The 19,054-nt window shown below is 41.5% G+C and overlaps 1 protein-coding gene across 3 annotated transcripts in view; it reads right to left on the reverse strand.

Moving 5' to 3' along the window:
- Positions 1–19,054, reverse strand: part of PANK4 (pantothenate kinase 4 (inactive)) — a 112,902-nt gene that overhangs the window by 58,362 nt on the left and 35,486 nt on the right. For all 3 annotated transcript variants that reach the window (XR_013263231.1, XM_077457678.1, XM_077457679.1), the window contains exons 2-7: positions 16,773–16,855; positions 15,287–15,495; positions 7,002–7,185; positions 6,602–6,694; positions 6,298–6,451; positions 71–252 (exon numbers count right to left, since the gene is read on the reverse strand). Coding sequence is in view for 2 of the 3 variants with exons in the window: in XM_077457678.1 (XP_077313804.1) it covers positions 71–252; positions 6,298–6,451; positions 6,602–6,694; positions 7,002–7,185; positions 15,287–15,495; positions 16,773–16,855 (905 nt within the window). In the remaining variant the exon portion in view is untranslated. The remainder of the gene's footprint in view (positions 1–70; positions 253–6,297; positions 6,452–6,601; positions 6,695–7,001; positions 7,186–15,286; positions 15,496–16,772; positions 16,856–19,054) is intronic.

Genomic DNA, 19,054 nt, shown 5'->3' on the forward strand with positions numbered 1-19,054 from the left:
ACATCACAGCAATAACTGGGCTAAAGCCTAGAATATTGCTCTTTATAGCCCTTAATAGTGCAAGTCCCACCTTAGAGAAGAAGTTGATACTGTAGGTGATGGTGTGCATTGTGACAGGATGACCTCGAATGAAGAAGCCTCCGAAATACACCTGAGATAGGTTGTGCTGTTTGGCATACAGACACGCCAACTGGCCAATGTCATTGCTGATCATGTGCAGTAAGCTCTTTGCCATGTCTTCTTTGGAGAATTCTAGGGTACATAAGAGAAATATTGAATTAGACTTGCCAACAATTCCCTTTCCAAGAATCTTCCACAGCTGACCACTTAACCTATACTTAAATGCAAACCGTTTTTTTTTTGGATAGAGTGGTGAGGGGATAGAGCCCGTGTCATGCATTTTATTGTGGTCGGTGTCCCCATTAGGGAAGTTTGTTCTCCCCAGTTGTCGTGCTCTCCAAGGTTACCAGAAACGAAAGCGAATGGCAAAAAACACACGTAAGGGGGCACCAGCTTCTAGTGCATTACCACCAAGGCTCACGCCCTTCCTCAGGGGTGAACCAACAGTGTCAAATCACACTTCAAATGGTCCAGGGCCAGAAGCCTTCGCATCATCTGGCAAGTCAGTGGACAGGGACCTAGTCAAACACTCTTTGCAGCCAAAGTACCATTCTAACTGACACTGTTGCTTCAGCTCTGAGGAAGGGAGAAAGTCTACCAAAACGTGTGAACTTTCCAACCAGACGGTGTAATAATGGGATGTATCATCTGTGGCTGAAGCAGCTTTGTTACATGTCGGTTTTACTTTTACGTTTGTGAGTATCTATTTGACTATAGGGTTTTAGTAATTTGTTTGGTGGTAATGCATGAGGAGCTTGCACCCTCGTGTCTGTTTTTCTTTCAGTTTACTGAAGATGCCCCGATCTGTGGGAGGGCTGTACCTGAGGAAACATTATGCACCAAAGTGTCATTGGGAGCATCTTGCACTGAGCGCTGGAGTGTTTTTGGGGATTCTGAAATGAAAGTGAGGATAAATCCACATTTTTTTTTTTTTTTTACCACCAGAACAGAAATATGGGAGAAATATTCTAATAGGGCACTTGTACCCATGACAGCTCTTGGGGGCGTTCGAGTAACATTTTAATACAATGTCAGGTGCCAGCATCTCTTGATTGTTTGATCGTTGTTACACACTTAGGCATTTCTTCACCATTTTCTCAGCAAGAACTGCCCACGTTTCTAAGAAGTTTACATCTGAAAGAAGATTCCCACTTCCTCAAAATGGCATAAGTGGGGAGTTTAAAAAGCTTTAACCAGCTGCAATTCCTTGAGGTTTAATAAAGAAGAATGGATACAATAGAAGGGCATACTGTAAATATTATTTGGAAAGAATTACTGTATGCCAGGAGTCATTGTGGAAGATTACTGGAAGGAGAATTACAGGGAAGTCTGGTTCAGGGTTTCCAACTTCCCAGATGACACGCTTCATCTGAAAGGATCCTAAACATTAACCCAAGAGGAAATTAGATCCTCTTATTACCAAAGCCCCCAGACAAGTGATGTTTAGTGGTAGACAGTCAAGGTATATGCTGAAAGCACCAATTCTGAAAATGTACAGAACTGAACAGTTCCCTTTAAAGAAACACTGTGCCGTATTAAAGAAAGGATAGGGAATAAAAAAAAAAAAAAAAAAAAAAAGGGATACCCCTGTAAATATGCAAAAGAGGGGGGTTTGGGACTTTATATGAGACACGTGATAACATGCATCTCTAGCCTTGTGTCTAGTACACAGGGGTTGGAACTTTGAATGAGGCAAGTATATTGTGGTTAGTCAAATGGGTCAATAGGATTACATATTTATTGTCTGCCATAGCATTATAAGTACATCACAATCAGTACAGATTATATGAAAGGGACACAAACATGTTGCAAACCACAAATGAAAAATATGGACATGTTAAAGTGGTTGTAAACCCTTACAAACCACTTTGACCTACAGGTAAGCCTAGATTAAGGCTTACCTGTAGGTCCAAGCAATATCTCCTAAACCTATGCATGCGCACTGAGCGCGGCATTCTCAGCGACGGAGCTGCCGCGCGTGTCGGCTCCCGTGCGCATGCGCGGGAGTGACGTCATCGCGGCTTCGCCGAATGACAGCGGCGGAGCTGCGAGACCCCACCAACAAGATGGATGCGGCAGACTACAGGGGACAGCGGCGACTTCGCTGGCTCCTGTGTCAGGTAAGCGACACATAATGGGCTACTATGCGATGCATAGTAGTCCATTATGCTTTGCCTTTGCAGGGAATGAAAGAGGAAGTAAACTCATCAGACCATGTAAAATTGTACAATGACAACCAAGATGAAAAACAAAAAAAAAGGAGACAATCCTCCATAGTAGAAATCGCTAAGGAAATCCGTAGATCCATCTGGATCATATTGCATCTGTGTAAGCCTGACACGTTTTATGGACTAACTACAATCTTTATGGGGCAAATGCGTCATGAATCTATAAGGAGACATGGAGATGTCAAAGTGGAACAGTCGCAAACCAAAAATTTGAAAATATTTAATGGGTAAAAGGGAAGGTAATGATAACCATCCCTTTAAAACTCATATGTCTGCTGTATGTAGAGCAATATTGTTTGATTGCTGGGCCAGTGTGTCTGTTTCCTCCTGGAGCTGCGATTTCCCTCCCACCCATCTGCAGTTGGATGTGGGAATTTGGGTGGGTGTGTCCGTCTGAGCATTGGCACCACGCTGGCACTCGTGTATTTGACATCATCCAACGTCGATCTGCGGTGCATGCTTTCATTACCAACTTGGCTGCCATTGGGAGGTCTTCCTGAGTTTTAGTGAGAAGCGCCTGCCATCCTAGCTTCGACGTCTCCACTTGACGTCATGCCTGCATGATGCTGGGCAGGGCCCGTTGGATATGTTGGGAGCATTTAACATCCTCTCGTTGGCAGCAAGTCCTTTTGTTGAACACATCTTGTGCACGCTGCACGCCCATTCCTTGCCCCCATTTCATGTTAGCTAGGTAATTATCATATGACACTCACCTAATTTTCAATGCATTTTGGATCCTTTTTGTAACCATTCCTTGGGGATACTTGCTGTCTTACATGTCATCTGTGCCATTCATTGGGTATGGGCCCCCCCCTCACTTGTTGATAGTATACATTTGTCATAATTTATAGTTTTATTGATCCACAGAATGGAGCCCACTTCCTCCACTGTTTCAGACACATTTGGGGAATACACGTATGCTCCCTGCCCTTCCACCATATAGAATGTAACAACGAATATAGCTCTTCAGACAAGAAAAGAAAGGGAAAAAAAAAAAAAGAAGGTATAGGAGCAAGAAAGGAAGCAAAATATGAAGGGTGGGAGAGGGTAATGGAGAAGGGGAGGGGAGGATCTCAGGACTGAAGGAAGCCCCTCTAAATCTGTCAAAAAGTCATTCAAAATCATGTGGGAGATCAGGAGTTATGCACAAACCTCAAGCTTTTCATTGAGTCATTTTCATTTATTCTTGAATTGGACTATGGTAGTTTGAGCAGACCACTGAGCTTTTGCAAACATTTGCAAAGCCGTTGTAAAAATGAAAGTGAACCATTTCTTTTGGTGTTCTGTGCAAGCTTCAACCCTTGAAGGATCTCATATGGATGTTTGTGAATGCTCTGCCTAGTGCTGGGTATATTAAACTAAGACAGTTTAAAAAATATTTAAAATTTCACAGCCCAACCATATAGGTTTCAGGATATCTAATGCATTACAGCCTCTAAAACATCAGTCTGATATATCACTACAGTCCCAGATTCAGAGGTGATGCTCCTTTTCCCAAGTGGAAGTCCAGGTCACTTTTACACATGGTTACATATAGTCTGGTAGCAATAGTCAAAATACAGGGATGGAAGAATATATTTGAGACACTATACCCTCCCCTCAAGAAGTGTCCTGAACACTGGTGCTCGAAAAGGCAAAATGTAGAGGGGCAAAGATGTGAGTTTAAGAGTGCTTTGGACAAAATTTGACTAGTAGGTAGCAAAACCTACTGAAGGAGGGACTTTGTGATAAAAGTTTGCAGGGAAGGATCTGCTTCCCCTGCATAGAAGGCAACTTGTAGATTTTATGAAATCCTTGGTTCAACCAACAAAAGCAAACTTCACAGTTCTCCAAAGCCCAGCGGAAATGAAGCAAAGGATGGCCATAGTGGCGTGGGATGAGATTAGCTTTCCTAAATAAATGCCCATCCCATTTAAGGAAGTGTTTAGTATTGGGAGTCCATAAAATGTTATCTATGGCTATGGGATTTATTTAGCATGCTTCAAAAATAATTTGTATAGGCTTTAAGTACTTGATGGAGATTAATTATACGTATAAACTGCATTAACTTTTGAGTTTAGGTTCACTGTACGACAGCATAAGTTAGTCATTCTAGATATTTCTCTGTCTGGAGTATCACAATTCTACAGCTCTGAGAAGTTATATCTCAGCCACCTGAAATAACCCAACCCCATTTAGTAAACCAACTTATGTATATTATTTACAATAATTTTATCTTTACTACGTAACTTTCCAGCTGTGTCTTAGACTGGAATGTAGACAGACTGTTTAGTTCAAAGAGGAAACTGTTCTTTGCAGACTCAAAATTCTCCTATTCTGCAGGGAACCAAAAACTGTACCCACGTCATTTTGACTAGAATTATAGGCTTCAGAAAGGTTCTCATGATCAAAGGATACACTAAATAGAAAAGATCAAGCTCCCGCTGATCGGGGGGCCCTTACGTGGAACCCTCCCCTCTCACTAGAAAAATGGTGGAGGGCGAAACCCTTGGACAACCCCCCTCCCCCTCCCTTAGCGCACCATCTGTCCCTTTCCATCCCTCCCCCTAGTCATTTCCCTTCAGGTTACACCCCCCCCCCCTTTTTTTTTTCTTTCATACTGATGACTGACTTTCTTTAGCTCTTGACCACCCTAGCCTAGACGACTGTCTATTTTCCTATTCATCCCACCTACTGAGACAGATGATATCAATTTTGTCCGTCCAAAGTCTCCTAATCTGATTGCCGAAATGTAGATTCTAAGCTTCATACTCTGAAATATGTATAAATGACCAATGCATCGAGAGACTTTGCTTAATAATACAAAGTGGAGACATATGACGTTGGTGAATTACCAGTACACCCTGTTAGTTACACCTGTAAATGTTTGCAATGTATACACATTGTCAGTTCATTTATCTGATACTTTTGTATTTGCATTTTATTTTCATTAAAAATTCGTTCCCGGAAAAAAATAAAAAATAGATCAGAAATGTAGAATTTGCAGAATACTAAATCTGTGGAAAGGGGGAAAAGAAAAACCTGAAACAAACTGAAGGTATTGTCCACGAGTTTTGCTCATGTGGCCGATAAACAAGAAAACCTTATGGGTTTTTGGTTGGGTGTGTCCTTTTAACCTGGTTTACTACTATTAAACTAGGTCAATGTTTGCATAATATCTTATGCGGGCATGAATCACAAAATAGGTGGGAAAAGTTTTGATGTGAACACCATGCACTTCGCCATTATTATTTCTCACATTAAAATATGTTAACTTTAATCGTGTACACTGGAAAATCCTTTTGGAACACCAAATATATAATATACCAAAGATGTGATTTACAGGCCGTTTGGTCCAATATGTAGATTGTATGACAAGGTGCCTGCGAGACTGCATACTGCAAGACCACCTGTGTGACATTGCAAAGAACCATTCCACGAATTGTTGCATGCCACTTTAATGAGTTCCATGGTGGGGATGCATCAGCCCTTAGGGTTCAAGCTATTCAGGGTGTTAAATGTTCAGCGCGTGGAGGCAATGGTTTTGGGATTTTATGTAGGCATGAGATTTGTCTACTAGGATACCACTTGGTTTAAATTATAAATTGGATGGAACTTAGTTTTTATCAGAAATCGTGGATGATGCCTACATGAGTTAGCATGGAACAGCTGCTTACTGCACAACACACTCCTGAGCCCTGCACTCTGTATGTACTCTAATGCACCCCAGGTACAACCGGCCGTTTGAGGGTGTCAATACTGCTCCTGTGGACTGAGATAAAATGGAGTTTGACACCCCTGTGTTTACATGGCAATACAAAACAACCTCTAGTCTCACAAGTGCATACATTCAAATGACTGGACACTAGGGTAATCAAACTCTTCCTTCAACAACTGACCCACCAGTAGTTGCAAGGATATAACCCTCCCTTCTAACCCCAAGCAACAGATTTGTTCCCATCTCTCATACCTTTGTCTGTTGTGGCTGACTTGCCAAAGCTGCTGGCAATCAGGTCACCCGTTAACCCGAGAATTTGGTACGCTCCTCCATATATATCTTTCACCAACATGTCAACATTCGTATGTTGTCCCTTTGCAGCTAGTTGTAATAATTCATCAAACTTCTGTTGGTGATAAATAGGTTCATTTTAGAGAGAAGAAATTAAAAAGAAAAAAAAATGCCTCACGAAATGCTATACAGGAATTGCGGAATAAGGTTTAATAAGGCAACAAAGTCTTAACAAAAGAAAATGCACTCTTTTGCAATGTCTGACCTTTGTCTTTGTGAGCAAAGCACCAAGTCCCCAGAAAGTACCCCCACCTATTGAACTTCCTCCAATCCGCTCAAACTTGTCCTCCGTTTCTACCTGACACAAAAAGGAAGAATTTTCAGAATAATGTTAATAAAAGATGTGGTATGTTATCACGGCATAGACATTTCAAAGAAAAAAATAAAAAATAAAGAAGAAAGTAGGTAACAGTGTCTTGACCCCCAAGTCAATTGATTTCCCACTTTGATTTTCAAAGAATGCAAAAAAGGGAGAATATGATTTAGAAATTCATTAATACATCCTATATGATTTAGTTTATGGAAGGCTTTCTTGCATTGCACCAAGAAGTTTTACAATTTTGCTACTAATAAAATAAGAAAAACAAAACAAAAAACAAACTCACCTTGACTATGGATACCCCAGAACCTATATTAACTAATAAATATGGGAAGATGTTGGGATGAGTGGTTTGAAATCGAAATTCAGGATCTGCATGCCTTACATAGACAAAAGCTTCGTGAGGTATATTTTTCAGTACAAAATTACAGCCCTTTATAAGACAGGTCATTTCATCTTCCTTATCCACTCTAGGAAAAGAGAAAAATAAGTCAATACTCTTTGGCAACAAATCTATAAATATACAAAGCTACAAACACATTAGGAATAACTTTATTTTATACTCTTTAAATATAGCTTCCCCTTATGAAGTGCCAAGATGCTCTATTGTTTCCATGTTATAATCAACTAAACTTATTGTTCACCATCTGTTCCAGTTTACAAACAACCAAGGCATCAAATCAAAAATTAAAAGTAGCTTTCCATATAAAAAAAAAAAAAAAAAAAGTGGGGAAAAAGGGAAAGTGTGCAACTGGGTGGAATAACCCTTGATGTTAAAGCTGAACTCCAAGATGAGCAAATATTTTCCAAATACAAAAGCCATTTGTATGCTTGAATACCGGTGGGTTTTGTGTGTTTTCTTCCAGATGTGTGTAGTAATCAAAGTGTGAAACTTTGCTTCTGTGCTGGAGATCCTGAAATAAAGACCAGTCACTGTCACTCATTCCTTATGCAGGGTGACTGGTCTCATCTCCGCCCCTTCTATAGTTTTCTGCAGGCAGCCTAAAGTAGGTGGACTCGCTAGGCCCTTCCTACAGCTTTGCACAGGCTATGTGCCAACAACTTTTACAAGGTAATATTTGGGTAAAAAAAAAAAATGCATTACATGTACACAAAAGATTTATATCCTTTATGGCTAATGTAAAATTATATTTTTGTGCCCAAAGTTCAGCTTTAAAAGTAGCCTGTCAATATAGATATGCAAGAGCTGAAATGACTAACTCAGGGCTTGACAAATTTGCTTGGAATCTAGGAGCCAGATAAAAAAAAAAAAAAAAATTAGGAGCCAGGTCCGTAGCGGCGATCTGGACCTGTCCCTGGCCTGACATGGAGATGAGTGAGGGGAAGATAGCCGCACCCACCTGTCTCCAAGTCATTGCCCATAGCTCTTGGAGGGACATTTTATTTATTTTCAAATGACAATTTTTTTTTTAAAATTGCATTTTAGTGTAAATATGAGATCTGAGGTCTCTCTGACCCCAGATCTCATATTTAAGAGAACCTGTCATTCTTTTTTCTATTACAAGGGATTTTTACATTCCTTGTAATAGGAATAAAAAAGTGACACAATTTTTTTTTTTAAAAGAACAGTGAAAAAATAAAAAATAAAAGTCAAAACAAGAAAAAAAAATTTTTTTTAACGCGCCCTGTCCTGCCCTGCATATGAAAGCGGTGTTCAAACTACACATGTGAGGTATCGCCGTGATCGGTAGAGCGAGAGCAATAATTCTAGCCCTAAACCTCCTTCTGTAACTCAAAACGTGCAACCTGTAGAATTTTTTTTTAAACGTTGCCTATGGAGATTTTAAAGAGTAAAAGTTTGTCACCATTCCATGAGCGGGCGCAATTTTGAAGCATGACATGTTGGGCATTAATTTACTCGGCGTAACATATTTCACAATATAAAAAAAAAAAATTATAATGGGGTAACTTTACTGTCTTATTTTTTTATTAAATTCCCCCCAAAAGTGTGCGCCACTGCCGGCTCAGTCCCCCTAATGTTTACTTCCTGTGTCCCTGAGCTCAACTGCGGCTGGCACCCTGTGATTCGGTGAATGGGGTCATGTGCGGTGGGGCTGGCCAATCTGCGATGGCGGCCGCTAGTGACTGGAGTCCCACCTCCGCCACCACCTCATTGTGAACGCTGCTGCTGCCTTTACCTCCTCCAGGCTCCCTCCTCTCCTCTAGACTGATGGAAGCTACAAGCTGCAGGTGAGGGGGTGGATACGGTCTGGGGAGAGAGGGAGCAGCCAGCCTTCAGATGACGGAGAGATAAGACTAGCAGTTAAAGTCAGTATAAAAAATAAAATAAAAAAAAAGGCTGGTGTCAGTATAAGTGTAGTGTGCAGTGTAGTAATCAGTGCAGTGGACAGTGTAGTGGTCAGTGTGGTGTATACAGTGTAGTGTAGGGCAGTGGTCCCCAACCTTTTTGGCACCGGGGACTGGCTGTGTGGATGAAAAATTATGCCAAGGACCGGTCACGATTTTTCACGGGCAATGGCTGGTGTTAGTGATTCAATCATCATGGCACCATGCTTGATCTGGTGTCGGGGTGATTGAAGAGCATTATTTCCATTATTACATTGCAGTAATAAATGAAATAGTTCAACTCGCCCTACTGTAGAATCAGTGGGAGCCCTGTGTGTGTCACTTGCCACTGTCGCCTGCTACTAGATGTGTATAGTCACTTGCCACACTGCCTGTCACCAGATGCGGAATGTCACTTGCCACATCACCTGCCACAAGATGTGGATTGCCACCTGCCACGTTGCCTCTCACCAGATGCGGAGTGAGTGGAGCGCCCCTTGTGGTATGTCAGGCAGACAGCTGAGGGGGTGAACTATAAGTCCCAACACACCTCACCTGTACTCCCACACACAGCTCACCTGTCACTGATGACGTCAAATCTCTGTGTTGCAGGGTGTCTCTCTCCTCATGCTGCAGCTGGTCTCATCTGGCAGAGGGAGGGTCCGGGACTCCTTCGGCTGCCAGTCTCTGGCGCCACCCTTTTGACATTACCGATTAGCTGTCCGGGGGGGCAGGCAATTTGCGCCACTGAACAAGCAATATATACGTTTTCACACACCGAGGAGCCACAGGAGAGCGGTGATGTGGGCAGGCAGTATGAGATTATGTCATCTCTCTGCTCCCCGCTGCACCTCCAACACTGAGACAGAGCACTGGCTTTGAGGGCGGAAGAGCGGTGATGCAGAGGGGGCGGAGAGAGATGATATCATCTCTGCTTGCCCGCCCGCTCGCTTCTTCCATCCACCCAGTGCTCTCATGCCGGTAGCCCAGCATGTCTCTTGTGGCCGCCTGCACCCGCGGCCCACCTGCAGAAGGACCATGGCCCGGTAGTGGGCCGGGGGTTGATGACCCCTGCTGTAGGGGACAGTGTAGTGGTCAGGATAGTGGACAGGTAGGTCAGTATAGGAAGCAGGTAGGTTAGTGTAGTGGTCAGTGTAGGAATCAGGCTGGTCAGTACCATTGTAGAAAAGGAAGGGGGGGTGCAAATTCATGGCCTTGCCCCAGGCGCTAACAACCCATGCTACTGTTTATTTCTGAAGCTGCAGTCTTCAGGGCAGTCATCCTTTATGCACTAACTTTGCAAATTTTTCTTTATATGTTCCTGATCTAGGCATATTTATTCCTTGTCATTGACTTTCAAAAAAAAAAAAAAAAAAAAAAAAAAAAAAACGTATCCTTCAGTGAAAACCTCAAAAGCATTAGTAGATTCAGATGTTTAAGCTTGGCCCAGTTCATCCCAAGTTCCAAAGCCTCTCTAAGTAAAAGTAACCACCCATCGATCATGCGACGTGGCTCCCAAACAAAATTGGCGTCTTTTTTCCCCCACAAATAGACCTTTCTTTTGGTGGTATTTGATCACCTCTGCGGTTTTTATTTTTTGCACTATAAACAAAAATAGAGCGACAATTTTTTTTTTTTTTTTTTATATAATATTTAAAATAATATTTAAAATAATATTTTTTACTATAATAAATATCCCCAAAAAATAAAAAATAAATTTCCCCCCTCAGTTTAGGCCAATACGTATATATATATATATAAAAATATATATAAAAAAATATTAATAAAAATGCTATAAAACTATCCCCTATTTTGTAAATGCTATAACTTTTGCGCAAATCAATCAATCGCTAATTGCGATTTATATATATATATATATATATATATATAAATATATAAATCGCAATTAGCGATTGATTGATTTGCGCAAAAGTTATAGCATTTACAAAATAGGGGATAGTTTTATAGCATTTTTATTAATATTTTTTTTTACTAGTAATGGCGGTGATCAGCGATTTTTATTGTGACTGCGACATTATGGCGGACACATCGGACATTTTTGGAACCATTGTCATTTATACAGCAAATCAGTGCTATTTAAATGCACCGATTCCTGTGTAATTGACAATGGCAGTGAAGGAGTTAACCACAAGGGGGCAGTGTAGGTGTTAGGTTTTTTTTTTATTGTAGGGGGCGTGGCCTGGCATGTGATGTCACTGATCGTCCTTCCCTATAAAGGGCAAGAGACGATCGGTGACAGCCACACAGGGAAGCATGGGGAGAGGTTTGTTTACACAGACCTCTCCTCGTTCTTTGCGGGACACCAGCGGTGATCGGGTCCGCTGGTCCCACAGCCACGGAGCACGGCTGGGCACTTAAAAAGCCACGTACAGGTACATGCTTGTGCCCAGCCGTGCCATTCTGCCGATGTACATCGGCATGAGGTGGTCCTTAAGTGGTTAGAGGAGGAGATCATCCAGCCAGTAAGAGGCAGTCCCAACTCCTAAAAAAGGAAAAAGTTGAATTTTTCATACGATCATTTACTGATCTTTTTGAGATGAAATTTTGAGTGAAGGTGGCCACCTCTTAGCATTTTCCTTTAAACTGTACAGGCACATTGCTGCCTCCGTCTTCAACACCTTAGGTCAATGGCTCAGACTAGGCATATTGCAAGTAATGTCAGAACTCCTGATGTTAAATATGGTTGTTATAAGTTGCATAGAAAAAGTAACCAAACCAAAACCAGAGGGTCAACATGACAGCCAGGTAGACTAACATTTTCAGAAAGAAAGCCTATGCATTCTTCTCAAAATAGGTTTTGTTCAAAGGAAAGCTGAACTTAAATTTTCAGGGGAGGTGCGTACACAAGAAAAACACCCTAACACGATTTATTTCATGCCCTCCAGGCCTGAGAGATCATGTAACAGTGCTCTGAATGGGTCAGCCACCAGTAGAAGAGGATACCCGTCCAGAAGGTTTGACCACAGTACAACTCTAGCAACCATTTCTGAACCCCGATGAAAGCAGATCCTAAAACACATTGGCTACCTTATCCCATTGGTTGGAATATCATTGTCAAGAATTAAAGATAAATGGACTTTTGAACCAATTCGTTGGTGCTTGGTTCACGCTCCCTCCTCCAACCTGCTGACTGTGGTTGGAGTGAAATATAAAAAGCAGAGCAGTATTAGAATGAATTGCTCAACAAAATTACTAATATTCGATGGACAAAATGTGAAGGAACAGGGGGTAAACTGTATTTAGAAATCTAATTCATCTAGCCTCCTCTTACACTTTATATAAAACAAATAAAATAAAAAAATTAGTGGAAAACTGACAGTGTCTGTAAACGGCCCCCGCCGACCCGCTGATCCAACTTCAGCAATACATCACCATTCCTTCCCCTATCTCAGCTGGCAAAAATACCCAGAAACACATGATATGGAGGAGCATGTAACCTCATTTCATACGTAGTGCTTGGATCTGGGGAAGGTTAACATCACTGATCCCTCTAGGCTCCAAAACCAGACAAAACAGGCCATTTTGGTGGGGCTGCAATAAAAAGGAAGGAGCAGCAGAAATTGCAGAAAAGAGAGCAGTGGTTTGGGGCATATTTACACACATGGTCTTTTTTGCCATGAATAGGCAAAGTAATAGTGTCTCTAAAGTAAAATGTGTGTTTTACCAATTCAGTTCAAAAGCAAAAGATTTACCAATTTAGACCTCCACAAAAGCACGTGCTTGCATTTCTTTCACTAACTACAGCTCCATTCTGCTGCAGGGAAAAGGAAAGCCCTATAATACAAACTGTTGTACCCCACATTATGGATGCCTGCATGACAGTGCTGATTGGCCAGCTGCTGCTACATGGATACATCACATTTTTCTTCACCAAACCGTGGAAGCGAGAAGGAATAGCACTTATGTGCTACCACTTTCTGGTAGCGGCAAGCCCAGGCATTGCCACAAGGTGGAACCACTTCCATACCGAGCTTATTCTGGCACTCCTCCTCTTTATGTAAAAATTAGGGCTGTGAAAATTAAATATAAATTCCTCGATTAATCTATAAATTTTTTTGATCAATCAAAATTCTTTTGATTGGGAATCCAAAACTCTCCGCCGGCTTCCTCAGGGAGTTCCGTAGAAGATCCGGTGACGTCACGGACAGACACGTCAAAGTACATATGACATCACCCGCTGCTGCCCTATGGAATTAACACGATTGTTGGCTTTACACGCTGTGTTTTTAGTATCTTTATGTGAGTAATTTGTGTTTGAACACAAAAATGTAATCTTATACTCAAGCGGTGAGCACTTTCTTTCTACCCATGACCTGGCATTCTTGCCGAGATCCAAGGAGACACGAGAGAAGTTTATGGTCCGTGTTAAACCTTTTGATATCCGCTTGCATGACCACCTGTTTGCACAGGGGTTCATGCCATAACGTGACAGCGATTACTTAGACCGGAGGTGGAGGGATTGTCACGCTACTGTGGAAAATAAAAATGACTTACGTCAGTGCTACAGTTTGAATTTAAAACGTATAGTGTGAACTGTGAAGTTAAGTCATGGATTGTGGAAACTAACTAGTGCCGGGTGATTGTATATAGTTTATACCACATTTACCACTGACTAATGCAGAGTTGCAATGCTTGGAGATCAGCTAAAAAGTAGTTGGATCTGTATGTGCAATATAATTACTCGAAATTAGTTGATTCATCGATTAAAAAATAAATCTTTTTTTTTTTGCTAGAAAAGGACTAAGAATATATATATTTTTTTTAGCAGACGCCCTAGGGAATAAAATGGCGGTCATTGCAACTTTTTATATCGGATGGTATTTGCGCAACAATTTTTCAAACGTGCTTTTTTTTGGGGGGGGGGGGGGGGGGAAGTGTCACAATTTAAAAATCAAAACAGTAAAGTTAGCACAATTTTTTCATACAACGTGAAAGATGATGTTACACCAAGTAAATAGATACCCAACATGTCATGCTTTAAAACTGCGCACACTCATGGAATGATGCCAAAACTTCAGTACTTAAAATCTCCATAGGCGACGCTTTAAATTTTTTTTTTACAGGTTACACGTTTAGAGTTACAGAGGAGATCTAGTGCTAGAATTGATGATCGCACTCTAACGCACACAGCGATACCTCACCTGTGTGGTCTGAACGGCGTTTACATATGTGGGCGGGACTACTGTGTGTTCACTTCTGAGCGCGAGCTACCGGGGACAGGGTGTTTTAAATTATTTTTTATTCTATTTTTTTTATAGCTGCAGGCATCATTCAAATATTCCCAATGAAAGTCCAGGATGTCATATGACGTCCTTGGGCAGGAAGTGGTTAAAATGAATCTACAACTATGTACTGCGATGGCCTACGTGATCGGGTAAAGTGAATGGACCGAGGAATTCCCCAACATCACAGTTTTTGGCAAGTCTAATAAAAATTGTACAGAAACTACTCAATCGGGCTGTAATATGTGCAAGCAGCTTCAAGTTTTGCTACAAATTACCTTTAAGCTGGCCATAGGCTGATTCAAATTCAGCTACTTCAGCAGGAACTGGACAAATTTCAATCCATTGGTGGGCACACTGGTTGTACTGAAATTGATCTATCGATCGACTTCAAGTATAACCTTCCTTTCAAACCTTTTCATTTGATCACTGCTGGCGGCTATAGCTGCCAACATTGATCGTATTCTTCTGATGGCTGGGAAAACTCCCACTGTCAGAACCCAACAGCCCAGCGGGAGGAATTCCCCCATCAACACTGACCGTGTTGCTGGAGGAACTAAGCAATACTTGAAGAAAAGAAAATTGCATAATGCATGGCCTGCCTTTACACTCCTTCAGCTACTGGGACTAGACATAGTTGTAGTGTTGACCTTGTGGTCAGCAAATACCTTTTGTGATAGGAGTGGCATAATATGATGGCTGTGCATTCATAAAGCATATAATCAACAACTCAGCCAGTTGCTTCCAGGTCAAAGAACAAGTGAACCTAAAGCCAAGCACGTTATTATGAAGTTAAAGACTGATTATTATACAAAACTATAGCTTGTAAAAAAATGGAGTCTGCTCATTGCCAACTACTGTCACTGTAATAAATCGGCTTAGCTGTACTGAATTTCTCAAGCACTTTGCTCTATAAAAAAAAAAAAAAAAAAAAAAAAAAAAAAAAACGCGTGACACAAGGCATTGTCTGTAAACTCGAAATTCAACAGAAGACGTTCCTTTGCTATGGAGCAATACTCACTTTAACCCCAATTTTTTCTCTATGAGGTCTTTGAACTTGTAGGCTCCTCCGCCTGTTGCCTTGATAACTTTTGTGTCTGTATTCACTAAATGATCTTTAATAAAGTTCAGGCAGGTTTCTATGTATGTGTTCTCAAATTTTATGAAATGAAGTCGAGCTGTAATTTCTTCCTGCTCTGAAATTTCATATAACAATTTTCGATCTGCATCCTTTGAGGGGAAAAAAACAAAAACAAAAAAAATAAATAGCTAATAGTAACATTGTAGTCATCAAAAAATAAATAAAAAAAAAGTATTGTGTGTGTGTGTATATTATATATATTTTTATGTTATATACACACACACACACACACACACAAATCAAGAATTAAATAAAAAATAAATGGGCCGGTTGCACAGCGAATACTGTAGTGCATATAAAACAGAAGAGCGGCACTCACAGGTCTTGAAAGGTGAATGCACAATAGCGGTTTTATTTCAACAAGGTACAAGCTTGTGAGGCTGACTAGCTTGTGCCTCGTTGGAATAAAACCGCTATTGTGCGTTGCATGGACATCCAAAACACATATACTGTCCAAAACACATACTGTACAGCACAATTGCATTGGTTAATTTCCTGCTTCAGATTTGCAGATTTCCAGGTCACATTTTCACCTCCAGCCTGCTCAGTAATGATTTTGCATACCTATTTTTTTTTTTTTCTTAAACGAAATATACATAAAAAAAAAAAAAATGTATTTTGGAATCAGAAAAACAGTCATCTTGCTGGCTCCACAGCAATGGCTGGGTGAATCACAATACTCCTGAACACCATTTCGAAGTCACTAAATAAGTGATTATATACTGAAAGCATTTCAAATATAGAGTGGTTAGCCGTTCACTTGCTGTTCTGTATGAGAAGAAAAAAAAAAAAAAAAAAGGAGAGAGAAAAGGCTAAAAATGTTCCCAGCTAATCCAGACTCTCAACTAAGGTCCTGTGGATCATATGGTTCCTCCAAGAGTTACTAGGAGTTCCTTAAGCATTGAGCAATTTCTGACTCCCAGATAAGTAACCAGCGACAGCAATGATCTTGCAACTCTATGTGAGAGAAGGGACGTTCTTCCCATCCACCACCAGTGTAAGGGACATTCTTCTGCCTGACAACTCATGTAAGAGGCATTCTTTAACCTGACTACCAATGTAAGATGCAGGTCTTATTTTCTATAAATAAGCCTCAAAATTCACTGCAAGCTGCAGCTATAGTAATCATAAGCCAGGGTTTTCTGAGACATTTATTTCAAGGTTTTCTCTGTTAGAAAATGTTGAGAAAGGCTGATCTTATCTGACTGATGCGGAAGCTATGTGTGTCAGCAACAATACAAGTACAACTAGGGGGAAAAAAAACAAAAAAAAAAAACAAACACACACACACACACACACACACACACACACACACACACACACCTCAACAATAACAAAATGTGTAAAAGACAAGAAAATTGCTTACCTTTCCTGTGTGATCAAAAGACCTGACCTTGGCTACCCTATGCTGAACAGTAGAATAGTATGCCAACTTTGTAAGTGAGCCACCTGGGGAGGAAAAGCGGACATTAATAAAATGCATCAAACAACTGGATACTTGCAGAAGGGCCACATAAAAACACATGCCTCTTCAAAGAAGTTATTTGAGAATTTTAACAAACATCATTAACTTAACAAGCAGACATTGTATAAGCCAAAGGCTTAATAAGGTCTTTGGAGAGGGGTTTTCTCAGCTAGGCTGGCCCTCCTGCGTCATAGTTGCCAACGGTCCCGAATTTCCCAGGACATTCGTCCCGGGAAATTCAAATTTCCCGTTTATCTCCGCTGGCCGCCATTTTTAAGAAGACCAGAAGCTGGTCTTCAATAGAGAAGTGCAGTGGGCGGCGCCACGGTTCAAAGTCTCCGCGTGGCAATGACGGGATGTCAGAGGGGCCAGTCTTGGGATACCCGATGTGAGGAAGGGGACCCTGCTGGGGGCACCCGATGTAAGGAAGGGGACCCTGCTGGGGGCACCCGATGGCAGGCAACGTGGCTAGTGACGCGCTCATGGCTCCCACTGATTCAGCATTATGGCGAGTTGAATGATTTCATTTCATATTACAATGTAATAATAGAAATAATGCGCTTCAATCATCCTGACACCATAACAATCATGGTGCCGGGATGATTGAAGCGCCAACACCAGGTATTTGGAGTATCTTTATCTGCCGATTGTCAAACTCTGGAAAACACATTGCTATTGTGGTGTAGAATCGGGGGGCTGCTGTCCCTCCACCCCCCCCCTTTCCCTCTCCATTCATCTCAGACACTAACCACACCCCCTTTGAGTCACGCCACATGCAAGCCACACCCACTATTTTACGTAAACCACGCCCATATTTTGCCACGGCCTGTGCGCCGCATTTTCACCCTTTCCTATGCCACACCTATAACCGTATGCCCCGCCCCTAATTATAATACAACTCCGCCTTTTTTTTTTTTTTTTACAATGTTGGCAACTATGCTGCTTGTATGGTGGAGGTAAGGGCAGATGGATTCCAGGAAGTAAATGCTGCATGAATCATCCTCCCTTACCCAAGATGGCCACAGCCAAAAATGCTAGGGGTGTTTACAAAGTGATTTCTCTGTAAAATTAATTATGGGGACATGGATGAATATATATATATATTCATCCATTCAGTTTGCTTTGAATTTCAAAAAGGAGCTGAAAAAGTGGTTTTGGCTTGTGGTGCTAGATGCAGTGTAGTTCCACTTTAAAGCGGAGGCCCACCCTAAAGTGGACCTTCCGCTCATTGGAATCCCCCCCCCTCCGGCGCCACAACTGGCACCTTTCAGGGGGGAGGGGGGTGCAGATACCTGTACAGTACAGGTATCTGCACCCACTTCCTGGATAGCTCTCTGCGGAAAGGGGCGTAGATTACGCCCCTTTCTGAAAGTCCCCCGCTGCCTGCTGGGAAACACACAGATACCAGAGGCAGCGGGTCCATCCTCATTGCGCAGCGCGACTCGCGCATGCGCAGTAGGGAACCGGGAAATGAAGCCGAAAGGCTCCACTTCCTGATTCCCATACCCAAGATGGCGGCGGCAGCACCCGAGAGACGATCGAGAGATCGGCTTCGGGTGCCGACATCGCGGGCGCTGACATCGCGGGCGCACTGGACAGGTAAGTGTCACTATTTTAAAAGCCAGCAGCTGCAGTATTTGTAGCTGCTGGCTTAAAAAAAAATATATATATATATATATATATATATATATATATATATATATATATATATATATATATATATATATATATATATAAAATTTTACTTAGTGTGAGAAAAAAAAAAAATTATTTGATCCCCTGCTGATTTTGTACGTTTGCCCACTGACAAAATGATCAGTCTATACATTTTAATGGTAGGTTTATTTTAACAGCGAGATACAGAACAAAAAAAACAAAAAAAACGCATTTCAAAAAAGTTATCAATTGATTTGTATTTTAAATGAGTCAAATAAGTATTGACCCCTTTGCAAGACAACCCTAAGTACTTTGTGGCAAAACCCTTGTTGGCAATCACAGAGGTCAGATGTTTCTTGTAACTGGCCACCAGGTTTGTACACATCTCAGGAGGGATGTTGTCCCACTTCTCTTTGCAGAGCCTCTCCAAAGCATTAAGGTTTTGAGGCTGACGTTTGGCAACTTGAATCTTCAGCTCCCTCCACATATTTTCTATGGGATTAAGGTCCGGAGACTGGCTAGGCCAC

This window comes from Lithobates pipiens, unplaced genomic scaffold (genome assembly GCF_037356315.1).
Source record: "Lithobates pipiens isolate NorthernLeopardFrog02 unplaced genomic scaffold, aLitPip1_a1.2 Scaffold_27, whole genome shotgun sequence".
Taxonomy (NCBI): Eukaryota; Metazoa; Chordata; class Amphibia; order Anura; family Ranidae; genus Lithobates; species Lithobates pipiens.